Raw genomic sequence first — 15,217 nt, forward strand, 5'->3', positions numbered from 1 at the left:
TATTCTGGTGCCACAGAAGCAAGGATTCTTCATAAGGAGAGATCATCTTCTGAACATTTCAGAGACAGTGACACAACACCCTAACCTTTGACATAGCCATGGGTAAGGATAGGAGTAGATGGTATAGGAATGTACTTAATTGGGCAGGTTGAATTATCATGTTATTAGGCAGGAACTTGGGGGTGTAAATTGGGAACAGATATTTTCAAGGAAACATGGAGGTTTTCTTGGGAGCACTTTCTGGGAGTTCTGGATAGGTTTGTCCCACTGAGGCAGGGAAAGGATGGTAGGATGAAGGTACCATGGTATTTCAAGAGAAGACAGCATCTGATCAAAAGGAAGAAGGGAGCATATTTAAGGTTTAAGAAGCAGTTAGGCCTCTTGATCATATAAGGTTGTCTGGAAGGTACTTGCAAAGGGATTTTGGAGAACGTTGGTGAGTAAGATTAAGGAAAACTTCAAAGCGTGCCCTGGAGTAGGAAGAGATAGGTAAGGTCCTTCATGAATACTTTGCTTTAGTATTCACTGATGAGAAGGACGTTGATGAAAGTGAGATCAACAAAGAGCGGGCTAATGTGCTGGAACTTTTGAATTCAATATTATTTAAAGTCATTTCCAGTACACTAGTGTAAAAAAGAACAAAATAATTGTTAACTCCAGATCAATGCAGCACAAATAAAGACACAATAAAATAAAGAACACAATAAATTTATGTAAATACATAGATAGCTTATATATATAGATTATTTGATGTCCATAAGGTGATGCAAGGCGCAGGAGTGTCTGTACATTCGGTGACTGACAGGAAACGATAAAATGATGCTTGAGAGCGTGGAAGAGTGGGTTAATAGGTGGAGGTGATGATCGTCCTTATTGCTTGAGGAAAGTAACTGTTTATGAGTCTGGTGCTCCTGGCGTGGATGTTACATAGCCTCCTCCCCGATGGGAGTGGGACAAACAGTCCATGAGCAGAGTGGGTGGGATAATCAAAATGTTACTTGCCCTTTTCTGGCATGCTTCTGCATATAACCTTAGGATAGCTAAGTTCCTGAGTCTGAACAGAATATATAGCAGGTTATTATTACGTGAAACAAGGGAGAAAAATGCTAAGCCTTCTTCCATGATCTTTGCATCCTCACTGGCCACAGGAGTAATACCAGATGTTTGGAGGATGTTATTCTTTTGTTCAAGAAAAGTAATAGGGATAATTGTGGGAATTATAAATCAGTGAATCTTATGTGGAGGGCAAACTATTGAAGAGGATTCTTAGAGACGGATTTACGGATATTTAGAGAAGTGCAGTCCACTGTGGGATAGTTCGCATTGCTTTGTGAGGAACAGGGCTTGTCACAAGATCCTGATTGACTTCATCAAGGAAGCGACCAAACAAATTGATGAACGTAGAGCAGTGGATGTGGTGTATATGGATTGTTGTATGGCTTGCCCACAGAAGGCAGGGAGTGGTAGTAGATGGAGCTTGTTCTACCTGAAGGTCTGCAATAAGTGGTGTTCTACAATAATCTGTTCTGGGCTCCTGCTCTTCGTGATTTTTAGAAATGACTTAGATGAGGATGTGGATGAGTGAGTAATTAAGTGTGTAGATGACATAAAGGTTGAAGGTGTTGTGGATAATGTAAAAGGTTATCATAGGGTACAATGAGACATTGATAGGATGCAAAGCTGGGCTAAGAACTGGCAGATGGACTTTAGTCTGGAGAAGTGTGAAGAGATACACTTTGGAATGTCAAACCTGAAGGAAGGGTACAAGGTAACTAGCAGGATTCTTAGCAGTGTGGAGAAACAGAGGGATCTTGGGCTCCATGTCCTTAGATCCCTCAAATTTGCCACGCAAATTGATAGGATGGTTAAGGCACATGTTCTGTGTTCCATTAATAAGGGGATTGAGATCAAAAGCCATGAGACAATGTTGCAGCTCTATAAAACAGTAGTTTATAGGAAGAAGGTGGAAGTTTTAGAGAGAGTGCAGAGGAGATTTACCAGGATGCTGCCTGGATTAGAGAACATGTTTCACGAGGAAAAGTTGAGTGAGCTGGAGCTTTCTTCTTTGGAGCAGTGGAGAGGTGACTTGATAGAGGTATATTAGATGACTAGAGACATAGGGGTGTTGGTAAAGACATACTTCTGGGACATTTAAGAGGCTCTTAGATAAGCACATGGATGAAAGAAAATGGAAGGGTATGTGGGAGGGAAGGGTTAAATTGATCTTGGAATAGGATAAAACATGTCTAACACCTTCAGATGCAGCCGCCAAGGGATAATATGGAGATGATGAAGAAGCTAGTGACCAATCCCTGTGGAATCCGAAGGTGCAGAACAAACAACCTTTTCTGTCTTTGCTTAGCTCCCATTGGATGGTGTAAGAATACAGCAGGGCAGCTGTAAGGTGGATGATGCAGATGAGACACTGGAAGAACATGGTGCGATCAATTGTGTCAAAGACTATGAGAAAGTAAAGATGAAAAAGGAAAATGTGCAACAGTGACAGTCCCAGAGGATTTCACTTGTGACTTCAGTGCAATGCTGGGTGTGAAATCCAACTGGACAGATTTAGATATGTAGTTGTGAGTGAGGATTTTTTTTTTTTGGGAGGTGACAATAAACTCGAGGTCACACCTCACTTTTCTTTTAAAAATAGAATACCCAGAATTGTGCTCTGTATTGCAAATGTAAATCCACCAAAAATCCATAGACAACTTGTTTTGACATATTGTAAAACGCTCTTTAAATAAATCCCAGCGCATGATTAGTTTCATTCAGAACCACTTCACATTGAATGAGATTTCAGTGAATGATCGAGAAAACACATAGATATGGACCTTCCTGTGTACCAGATCCTTTGCCATATTATATATGCATTCATAGCTCAATTATATGTAGCCTTATACCTGTATTCAATCTATCGGTCGACCTTTAGCCCATTTTAAGGGCTCCTGATGGGTGCTCCGTTGGACCAATCGCTTGCTCATAGTTAATGTTGCCCGCATATCTATCACATGTGTGTGGAAGAATAATTCTCATGTATACGAATAAAGCGGAGAATTACTCGGACGTGTGCTGAAAGCTCACACAAATCTCTCTCTCTGTCATCACTCCTCCTTCCATCGTCCACCCCCTCTCGTACCCCCCGCCACCACTTCCCCACCGTCCTCAACTGTTGCCGAGCTAAGCCTTACTTTAAAATAAAACGTGGATCTTGAAAATGCGAGAGAGAGAGAGAGGACGAGAGAGAGAGATGATGTGAGTGTCTGTCTGGTGTATGTGTGTGTGTGAGAGAGAGAGAGAGATAAAGATAGGGAGAGAGAGAGAGAGAGAGAGAGAGAGAGAGAGAGAGAGAGAGAGAGAGCGAGAGAGCGAGCGAGAGAGAGAGAGAGAGAGAGAGAGAGAGAGAGAGAGAGAGAGAGAGAGAGAGAGAGAGAGAGATGACTGCGAGTGAATGGCTCAGTCAGTTTAGCTCTCTCTGAATGGCTCTGTCAATTTCCCCGAGTCCGAGCAGAGCGCAGGCGCCGGGACCTACCCAAACATCTCAAGGTGTACTCATCGCGTTGAAGATGGCGACAATTTGAGGTTGGAAGGTTGGGGGGGGGGCTTAGTGATGGCAGAGGGGAGGGAAAGAGAGAGAGAGAGTAGAGGGCGAGTGAGGGAGAAAGCAACAGGGGTCAAAGCACGAGGATGATACCCCAGGATCAGGACAAGGACACCGGCGGAGGCAGGCAGAGAGGAGAAAAAACGATGATCGCGGTGTATTCCTAAAGGATCGTGTTCCTCGCACTAATAGTGGGTGCGCGTTGGACATTTTTTGAAATCTATCAGGTAGCCTGCAATTTGGGGAAAGGGAGGGGTGGAGAAAAGGGAGTCTATCCATAGTGGGAGTGGAGAGAGAGAGAGAGAGAGAGAGAGAGAGAGAGAGGGAGAGGGGAGAAGGAGGATTTATTTATTTAATTAATTACCAAAAACATCTCCCTTTTTGTTTTTGTCCAGATGGAGGATGCATTCTCCAACAAAATGCAATGGATTATTTTTGACCAGGAGATGAGGGGCAATTTGCGCCCCTCTTTTGCAACTCACCACACAGCCATACTGCAAAAGTGACATTGGGAATTAGGAGAAATTGGAAAGCCACCCTATTTCCCCACCTTTTTCCCCCCTCCAAAATATGATCAGGGGTGCTTGGATGTGTAATGCCGTCTTGAAAATCTGTTTTGCACCCACAGCGAACGAGAAACCCTGCGTCGATACACAGAGGGCAGAGAGATGGCCAATGTCTTTAGCGTCTCGGCTTATTTTCGCCCTGGTCTTGTCTGATTATTTTTGCACTTGTGCTGGTGCGAGATTGAGGAGCGGGGAAACGGCGGGGAGGATCTGGAGTGACCCCTCGGGGAGTCGTAACCTGGCCACATCACACGCGGGGGATCAGAGACAGGGGAGCGGTCACTGTGATCCCTCGCTAACCAATTTGACTGGACCTGTCGAAGACTTGGAATCAGTCTGTCGATTTCCCAAGGGTTTGGAACGCGCTTGCCTCTGGTCTTATTTCAGTCATTTTAGGCTCTCTTTTTGCCACTCTTACACCGTTGCTGATCTTTTGCGAGAATATGTCAACCCGAACGGGTTAAACTGCAGTTTGGATATGCGGATTAGAGATGATGGAGAGGCCCTGTCTGTCTGCAGCGAGTGTATCAGGGCTTATCAGATGGAGGACCAACATGCTCAGGAAAAATATGAGGAATTCGAGTTACTGCTACACAAGTACATGGAATCGGGCTACTCGGTCAGATCTTGTCCAAGCGACTGTATGGTAAGGTTAAAATATTAAACTGTTGTTCATTTCTTCACTTAACATTTAGCCTTTTAAGGCAAAATGGTAAGATCTTTGGGGCAGTAAGGTACGTCTTTTTGTCCACTGTGGTGATTTGCTTCTAAATCTTAGAATAGAACTAAAGCACCTTACAGTGGAAAGTCAGAAACTGTCACCGGCAGGTAGCAGCCAGTTTGGATTTTACAGGGGAGAAGGGGGAGGGATTATACCTGGGGAGAAAGATAAAGATTTCCATTGGAATGAGATCCTGGGAAAGAGGGCAAAGGACAGTGTGTGACAGGTGTTATTTAATGTTGACTCTCAGGGTTTGAGTATGTCTGTGTGTAGGAAAAATAAGATGTGAAATCAAATTCTGGACAGAAGTGCCTATAATATGGTTACAGAGATGGAAAAAGATGAAAGTAAGAATAGGTAACAAGCAATCTTTACTAAAGGTTTATTTTGATTTAACTTTTATGAAGTTAATCTCCTTCACATGAGCAACCTATCAAATGTATAACACTAATGTTTGTGTTGCTGTCAACATGTTGGCATAGGGTATTATGCTTAGAAAAAGTGAATGGTGAGAAGAGTGTTGGCAAGTTATTGGGTTGCCAGCATCACAAATAGGACTCAGATTGAAAAGCAGCAATTAAAACAATGAACGCTGAACATCAAAACTTGAATAGATTGTGAGCTGGTTCTGAACAGGTTGCTATGAAACTTTCTTTTTAAGTACTGCTTGTTCTGATTTGTGATGTTAGCTGTGAGAAATATGAAGTGTGCTGCGTGCAGATGTTACAGAGACGGGTTCTAGAACACAGCTGAAGAAAATGTATTGGTTTCTCCTTTGAGATGGAGGAGATAATTTCTTTAAAAGCTGAAATTACTGGGAAAATGCAAACTCAAGATATCAGTTATATTTTTCTTGTTCTTTTTTCATTAATTAACACCCATCTCAGATGGTCTGTTTTATCTAAAACTAGTTTTGTCACAGACTATGCTAAGTGGTCATAATCACCTGCACTGGAAAATTGCTGCTACTAGACTTTCAGGATATGAATGACTTTGCAGAACTTGAACAGGGGAACATGTGGCAGAAAGAATAGTAAAGGTTCTTTCAGCTGGTTGCTGCATATTCACTTTGCATGGCAGTACCCATTTTCTGTACAGTACAAGCGCACGAGAGGTCTGTAGCATCCTTTTAGTGAGTCAATACTGAACACCTGACAAAACTATGAAGAAAAGATAGATCATGATGCTGCTAAGCAGTCTCCAATGTCGATTCTTCACCACCTTTGTCACTTTGGAGTTCAATGCTGTGGTTAATGCCTTCCGGTAAACTTGCATGGCCGGGCTCACTTTATGAGCAGCTTTGAATGCCATACCTAAGGAGGAATGTTCTGGAATTGATGAGGATCTTGATGAGGTTTACAAGAGGCATTTGATGGCTCAGATCTTGTACATGCTGGAGATTACAAGAATGAGGAGAGATCTTATTGAAACCTACCAAATACTGAAAGGCTAGAAAGTGTGGATGTAGAACGGAGGTTTCCAATAGTGGGAGAGTCTAAGATGAGAAGACATAACTCCAGAATATAAGGACATACATTTAGCACAGAGATGAGAAGGGATTTCTTTAACTAGAAGGAGATGAATCTGGAATTCATTGCCACAGATGGCTGTCAAGTCACTGGGTATATTTAAAGCAAGGTTAATAGTTTCTTGATTAGTATGGGGAGAAGGCAGGATAATTGGAGTGAGATGGAAAGTACAGCTGCCATGATCAAATGGCCAATCACGGGTGATCTCAAAGGTAAGTTCTTTACACAGAAAGTGGTGGGTGTGTAGAATGCCCTGCCAGGTGTGGGGGTAGAGGCAGATACATTAAGGCCATTTATAAAACTTTTAGACAGGCACATGAATGATAGAAACATGGAGGGCTATATTGGAGGGAAGGGTTAGATTGATCTTGAAGTAAATTAACTTTGTGGACCGAAGGGTCTGCATTGTGCTGTAATGTTCTATGTTCTATGCAGACTGAATGGCCCAATTCTGCTCCTGTATAGTACAGTCTTTTCGATCCTATTTTCCCATCCACTCCCCTCTCACTAAAATACCTCCGCACCAAGTCAACCAGTACTTTTTTTAGAGCTTCAGCAATGACTTGCTTGTTTGTTACCAGCTCAAATCGTTTGGCTGCCCTTTTGATTCCATATGTGTTTGGAGCAATCCTGAGTTGATTGAAGTTGCAGAAATCAACAGGGGGTTGTGTGCCAGGTGCTGAAAAGCTTTCAGCTGAACTTAGTTCTTCTGCACAGAACATTTGATTCCAGGTAGGCATGCTTGTGGGGATTCCCCTTGAAGTGCAGCATGGCTGGCAATACTAGGGGATACACATCCGGTAAGGATGAACAGTCTGTATCTCTATTCATAGAGAGAAGGTGGCTGAAAGGTGGTGTTCTGGAGGGATTTGGCATGGTGAGAGGTTTTAATAAGAGAGAGTGTGGAGACAATGATTCCACTTGGGGAGAGGGCATAACTGAATGTCAATATAAGATGGTTCACAAAGATACTTAATAAGGAATTAAGAAGAAATCTGAAGTTTATATAAATATACATACATATACACTCAGTGGCCACTTTATTCACTTTATTAGTTACACTTCTACACCTGCTCATTAATGCAAATATCTAATCAGCCAATCATGTGGCAGCAACTCAATGCATAAAAGCATGCTGACATGGTCAAGAGGTTCAGTTGTTGTTCAGACCAAACATCAGAATGGGGACGAAATGTGAACTAGCTGACTTTGACTGTGGAATCATTGGTGGGGCCAGATGGGGTGGTTTGATTATCTCTGAAACTTCAGATCTCCTGGCATTTTCATGAACATCAGTTTCTAGAGTTTACAGAGAATGATGTAAAAAATAACAAAAAAGAATATACGAGAGGCTATTCTGTGGGCAAAAATGTCTTGCTAATTAGAGAGGTCAGAGGAGAATGGTCAGACTAGTTCAAGCTGACAGGAAGGTGACAGTAACTCAAATAACATGTGTTACAATAGTGCAGGAGAGCATCTCTGAATGTAGAAAACTTCAAATCTTGAAGTGGATTCACAGCAGCAGCAGAAGCCTTCACTGGATTCCATTCCTGTGCCTAATAAAGCAGCTGCTGATTGTAGATACACTTAAAGTGAAGTTGGACAAATATATGAGAGATAAGGATCTTAAATGTTGGACTGATGAACTTACCAAATGAAAGATGGAAGGAGACTCAACTAGAGCATGCATGGGCTGGCTGGACCAATTAGCTGTTTTTGTGTCGTCTCTCTGGTTAATCATTCTACATAATTTAGTGGGGGCCATTGGGACTAGAACAGAGTTCTTAAAGAAAAAGAGGAGGGTATGAAGGAGAAATCTCAGGCTGCATGCAGCATGAAGGTCTGGAAATATTTTCTCCTACCTGAACATCAGCAAAGAACGGTATCTGAGGTATCTATGCTTCAGTCTGCTACCTGCTGCAGTCACAACTGCAGCATTAATGCAGGGCAGGGACTGCATTGGCAGAGGCTGTCCAGGTGTCAGGAGCAATGAATCTTTAATAACCTGACTCCGTTCAGGGTAGTCTTGAAGACATTTGCGACATCCCACACTATGTGTCCACTAGATAAGGAAGATCAGTGATGTCCTGCATTAAAGAAGAATGAATGCATTTTGTTACTACCGGTACTTGCCAGAAACCAACTGGCAAGGATCATTCACGTGTCTGCAGATATTTTTTCCCATGGTGCCACTGATCGCAAAACACATTGCTTTCGGTGCACAGAATGCCAGCCCTAGCAGAGAGTGGAGCAATAAAGGACTGCTTTCCTTCAGCGTCAAGCTGGAATGTGACTGAGGACAGTGAATAATATGGGTCTGTGGCCAGCACTCTGGCAGCAGTCATGATGTCTTTATTCTGCAGCAGTACACTGCACTAAGAGTCACTGGCAAACCAAATGGTAGCTAAACAATGAAAAAGGTGCATCCAGTGCCAATGTTGCTCAGGTGGATAACCTACACATACACTCAGTGGCCACTTTATTAGGTACACCTGTGCACCTGCTTGTTAATGCAAATATCTAAATAGCCAATCATGTGGCAGCAACTCAATGCATAAGAGCGTGCCGACCTGGTCAAGAGGTTCAGTTGTTGTTTAGACCAAACTTCAGAATGGGAAAGAAACCACGCTCCAAGGATCAGCTTTATTTGCTCCATACGTGTACATGTATTCGGAATTTGCTATGGTGTATTGGCATGATGTACAACAAAAAAAAACAGCAGCATGCAACAACTATAATAATAAAGAATGATATAAAATAAACTTACCGGTTAAAGTACAGATATTGAATGAAACGTGCATAAATACATAAATACCAGTATGTATTTGCAATGTAAACAGCATTATAAAAAGTGGTTTAAAGTGTTAACAATACAGTGAAGTGACTGAGGTAATTGATAGAGGGGGTGGGGGCTAACTAAAGTGATTGATCAGACTAACTGCCGGGGGAAGAAACTATAAAGGTGGCTTAAAATTTTTGTTTTAATAGCCCCATAGCACTTTAAATTGTCATTAAATTTTGTCCCTAATTAATCAAATGTGTTACCATCCCATGATTTACATTGATACAGATGCAAAACACTGATCATGATCATCAAACTCTTGCTTTAAGTTTGTTCCTGATTAATACCTGGCCAAATATGCATGATGTGCAAAAACAAGGAACAAATGGAACGACCTAAGCTGATGAGAACAGGTGATGAAATGATCCCATGGAGCTTCGTTAAATTCATCCAATATTGTAAAATGTGCTTATATTGATACAATGATTGTCATTTTCCTTTCAGAATGAGCGTTAAGTCATTTTAAATTGTGGTCAGGGTTGTAATAACATTTAAGAATGGTCAAACTTCACTTAGCTAGCTGCATGGAAGGGCGGGTCTTAGATGGGTATGGGTCGAATGTGGGAAATTGGGGCTAGCTGGATGGGCACCATGGTCACTGTAGACTTGTTGGGCTAAGGGGCCTAGATTTGTGCTGTATTATTCTATGATTAATATAGGAAAATGTAATCGAAGTGACTTTGACTGTGGAATGATTGTTGGCGCTAGACAGAATGGTTTGTGTACCTCAGTAACTGCTGATCTGGGATTTTCACGTACAATATTTTCTAGAGCATGGTGTGATGAAGCAGAAACATCCAGTGAGCGGCAGTTCTGTGGGTTAAAGTGCCCTGTTAATGAGAGAGATCTGTGGACAATGGTCAAGGAGATGGGCTACAGCTGTCGAAGACCACAAACATACACTCAGTGGAAACTTTATTAGGTACAGGAGCTGTGTTTGTGGGAAGCATGCCTTCTGTACCTATGAGCAGCTGAAGAATGCCTCTTTTCCTGACTTGCTGAGAGACGTTTCTGCTGCCTGCTCTGTTCTGAAGGAGCCTTTCAATTCATGTTAGTCTGCTCCACGATCTATTACTCACATGAAGAGGGCAGAACCCTGTCAATTAGCAGCTGCAGGAGAGAAGGAGGAGGAGAAAAGGACTATGAGGGTCGACAAGAGGAATGCTTTCTGTCAGGATTGTCCATGAAGAACACATCCAAGTAAAATATTGCACACTTACTGTCCTTTCATTCTCTATGTCCAAAGAACATTTCATCATCGGAAATTCAAAGGTATTTATAGCACAGAAGGATTCCATTTGGCTCGTTCTGTTCATGTTTTCTAAAAAGAAGTTGCTCCAAGTAATTTCATTCTTTATCTTTTGGTCTCATGGCAGTAGGGTCACAGTTCTTGAAAGTCCATTTTTCTTCAATTCTCCCCTCATCCTTCGACAACCTTGAGTGTATGCTATTAGTTATTATGAGAAGTACATTTTACTTCCACTGTATTTAGTCCTCTCATAATTTTATATAAACCTTCCCTTATGCACTTTGCTCTGAAAAAAATAACTCTCCAAGATAATCTTTTTGAGTAAGCAAATAGCCCAACCAATACATCTATAACATCACTGTAAATCTATTCTATAGTGTCCTTGGTGCAATCACATTTTTAATAATCTGAACTATAAGCAATCCTCTAACTGTGGTCAGCTCATTATTTGCATAGTTCTAGTCTAACCACTATGTTTTTATATTCTGAACCTCCCTATATTAGGCAAACATCTATTGTCTTGGTACCTACCCTTGCATTCTTATGTTTCCTATAGTGGGGGAGTCTAGGACCAAAGGGCACAGTCTCAGAATACAAGATCAAAGATGAGGAACAGTTTCTTTAGCCAGAGGATGGTGAATCTGTAGAATGAATTGCCACAGTTGGCTGTGGAGGCCGTCATTGGATATAATTAAAGTGGAGTTTGATAAGTTCTCGTTTAGTATGGGTGTCAAAGATTATGTAGAAAAGGAAGGTAGAATGGGGTTGAAAGGGATAATAAATCAGCCATGATGGAATGGCAGAGAAGACTCGATGGGCCAAATGTCATAATTCGGTTCCTATTCTTATGATCTTATCCATCTTTGACTAACTTGCCCTGCTACCTCCAAGGACGCACTATTTTTTTTTAATTGTTTGAAAAATCCTACTATTTATTGTCTATTTCTTGTTTCCCTCCCCAGAAGCATTACTTTTCATTTTCTATGCTGAGTGCTTTCTGCCACTTTTCTCCTACTTGACCATTCTGTGGACAGCTAGCAAATGCCTGCATCCTTTTTACTATCAACCACCATGTACATTTTTTATTGTATCTCCAAGCTTTCTTATCACATTTCATGCAATTATTTCTGAATCCTTTCACCATACAATGAACAGATGATAATTCAGCTATAAGTCTGATTATCCTGCAAAATCTGACTCTCATTTCGGAAACACCCTTGAAATATTACTCTTTACCATTTGTAATTGAATTAATTCTAAATTTACATGCCACTTCATGTGAATTCCATGGGTTTTACTTTATGTATACCACCATCTGGGACCCTGCCAAATGGCCAGATGAAATGCCCATAGACCACATCAAATACATTGCCATTTTCAGGCCTTCTTTTAAACGCCTCATGATTTTAAACTTAAGTCAGTTAGACACATCCTCCACTTAACAAAATCATGCTAATTCTCATTGTTAACTTGGCCCTTTCTAGATAATAATTATTGTTTTACGTCAAAACGTTTTCTAAGTATTTGTCAATCACCATTGCTATGTCCTACATTCCTTCCTTTAAGAGCCTGTAATATATTTTATCTGGACCTGGCGATTTACTATTAAATACTATTAATTTATTGATATTTCTCTTTTTCTAGTAATTGACTTACTCTCTAATTGCAATGTTTGTATTGTCCTGCCTTATCTGTCAAGTGATGCAAACTGTTCAAGCAGAATATTCCCTTTTTTTTTTGCTCCACAATCAGGTTTTATTTTCGGTTTATGATAAACATGTCTCTTTACTATTCACTTTACCTTGATTCTTTGATTTATTTTTTCAGGCTTTTCTTGTGTATTCTCTTTGCTTCCTAATTCCCTATTGAATTTCACTCTGGCACATTTTATAATCTGCTCGGTTTTTGCAGATCTGCATCTCAGTATCTGACATGAACTTCATTTTTTAAAAAAAATTATCCTCCCAAGTACACCTTACCAGAAAAACTCATCATCATTTTTACTGGTGACATTTGTTCACAACTCTTCGCTATCTCCTCTTTGAATGCCTCCCACAGAGATTGGTTTGCCTTCAACAAGATGTTTCTAGATCAGCTTGTCACATTCAGCCTCAAAGTTTCCTGACTCCAGACTGGAACTTTTACTCTTTACCAACTGATCTGTTCTTCTACAACTGTGCTAAATCTAACTGAAAACCACCCAATACTCTTCTACTGATGCCCTTCCAAGTGCAATTTTATTGCTTCTTTTTTGAAAGCCTTCAGTGCCTTCACTATGTGTCAAGCACTAATTCAAAGAATTCTTTTCATTGCTTCTTAAGAGCTCTACCCCCATGATACATTTTCTCACCATTTCTGTCCCAGTTAGATTAGCCATGCTTCTAATTATTGTTTTTTTTTTTGGTATATCTCAGGACCTTTTTCTATATATTTGCTTCTGTATCTCTCTATGAACTTGTCATAGCCTACAGGAAGTTCAGAATTAGGGGAAATCTCATTGAAAACTATTGAATATTGAAAGGTCTGGATAGAGTGGATGTGGAGAGGATGTTTCCTATAGTAGGGGAATCTAGGACCAGAGGTTACAACCTCAGGATTGAGGGATCTTCCTTTACAGGAAGATGGACAGGAGGAGGAGTATAGGAAACTGATACAGGACTTTGTGATATGGTGCAACTCAAACTACCTGCGTCTCAATATCACCAAGACCAAGGAGATGGTGGTGGACTTTAGGAGATCTAGGCCTCATATGGAGCCAGTGATCATTAATGGAGAATGTGTGGAGCAGGTTAAGACCTACAAGTATCTGGGAGTACAGTTAGACGAGAAGCTAGACTGGACTGCCAACACAGATGCCTTGTGCAGGAAAGCACAGAGTCGACTGTACTTCCTTAGAAGGTTGGCGTCATTCAATGTCTGTAGTGAGATGCTGAAGATGTTCTATAGGTCAGTTGTGGAGAGCGCCCTCTTCTTTGTGGTGGCATGTTGGGGAGGAAGCATTAAGAAGAGGGACGCCTCACGTCTTAATAAGCTGGTAAGGAAGGCGGGCTCTGTCGTGGGCAAAGTACTGGAGAGTTTAACATCGGTAGCTGAGCGAAGAGCGCTGAGTAGGCTACGGTCAATTATGGAAAACTCTGAACATCCTCTACATAGCACCATCCAGAGACAGAGAAGCAGTTTCAGCGACAGGTTACTATCGATGCAATGCTCCTCAGACAGGATGAAGAGGTCAATACTCCCCAATGCCATTAGGCTTTACAATTCAACCGCCAGGACTTAAGAACTTTTTAAAAGCTATTATTAATGCTTTTTGAGATAGTGATTTAGATGCATATCATATTTTTTACTGAGTTAAGTATTGTATGTAATTAGTTTTGCTACAACAAGTGTATGGGACATTGGAAAAAAAAAGTTGAATTTCCCCATGGGGATGAATAAAGTATCTATCTATCTATCTATCTATCTATCTATCTATCTATCTATCTATCTATCTATCTATCTAAAACAGAGATGAGGTGCAGGTCAATGGGAGTAGGCAGTTTAAATGGTTCGGCATGAACTAGATGGGCTGAAGGGCCTGTTTCTGTACTGTGCTTTTTTTATCTCTATGAGGAGAAATTTCTTTAGTGAATCTATGGAATTCATTGCCACAGACAGCTGTTGAAGCCAAGTCATTGGGTATATTTAAAGAAGGTGTTAGGTTCTTGATTAGTAAGGGTGTCGAAGGTTACGGGGAGAACGTAGGAGAATAGGGTTGAGAGGGATAATAAATCAACTATGATGGAATGTCAGAGCAGGTTCGATGGGTTGAATAGCCTAATTCTGCTCCTATGCCTTATGGTCTTATACACATAGCTGGACATGCAACTGCCCTATTGTTGGTTCCTTAACTTAATCCATATTTTAATATTTCTAAGCCGCATTTTCTAGCAGAGCTAAAAATTTTGAGTAAATAACTGTTACCCACACCACTGTTACCTACTGTACCTCTTTGTGTAAAACCCTATAACCAACAATCTTGAACTTCCATTTGTCCTTTAAGTTAAAATTGTTTGTTTCCCTTTTTGAGCCTTTGTTTCCATGTCTTCCAAAGTACAACAATTTCTCCCTGACTATTTATCAAGCTCCGACTCTCTCTCAACAAAAACTACTCTCCGATTCCTATTCTCTTGCTAAGATCATACAATTCTTAGCCATTGACACCAGCACATTTTCCACTGAGACTAAGCACATGAGATTCTACTGGAAATCCATAGTTACAGACACAAAATGCTGGGGGATCTCAGCAGGCCGGGCAGCATCCACTGGAGGAACAAATAATCAAGGAGTCATGGCACGAAACCGCAACTGTTGCTCTTCTCCTTGGGTGCTGAGTTCGTCCAGCATTTTATGGGTGTAGTTGCAATGAGTCAATTGATCATGGTCCTGTTGAGACGCAACCTATTTGGCTTATGGGATTTTCACCTTCCCAAGGTTGTGTTCCGTAAGAATCCAAACCCTCTGCTCCATCTCTCCAGCCATGAAGCGGCCATGGTAAGCTTCCATTTCTGTACTTACCAGGACATAGTACAAATGGAATCGTAGAGATTACAAACTTTGACCTCCAAATTTTTCATCCAATTCCCATATCTATCTAATTAGCCTTTATTTATTTAGGCTAGGACCTCCCTTCCTCCTCTATAATCTTGCTGATCAATGTACCAACC

At 41.1% G+C, this 15,217-nt stretch overlaps 1 protein-coding gene across 1 annotated transcript in view; it reads left to right on the forward strand.

Annotated features, from left to right (window-relative positions):
• The first annotated feature begins 3,520 nt into the window (after positions 1-3,520).
• LOC140734217 (NALCN channel auxiliary factor 2-like) overlaps positions 3,521-15,217 on the forward strand; it is a 475,332-nt gene continuing 463,635 nt past the window's right edge. Inside the window, exons 1-2 of the mRNA XM_073057897.1 lie at positions 3,521-3,585; positions 4,000-4,816. Of these exons, the coding sequence (XP_072913998.1) occupies positions 4,175-4,816 (642 nt within the window). The 5' untranslated portion in view covers positions 3,521-3,585; positions 4,000-4,174. The remainder of the gene's footprint in view (positions 3,586-3,999; positions 4,817-15,217) is intronic.

This window comes from Hemitrygon akajei, chromosome 10 (genome assembly GCF_048418815.1).
Source record: "Hemitrygon akajei chromosome 10, sHemAka1.3, whole genome shotgun sequence".
Taxonomy (NCBI): Eukaryota; Metazoa; Chordata; class Chondrichthyes; order Myliobatiformes; family Dasyatidae; genus Hemitrygon; species Hemitrygon akajei.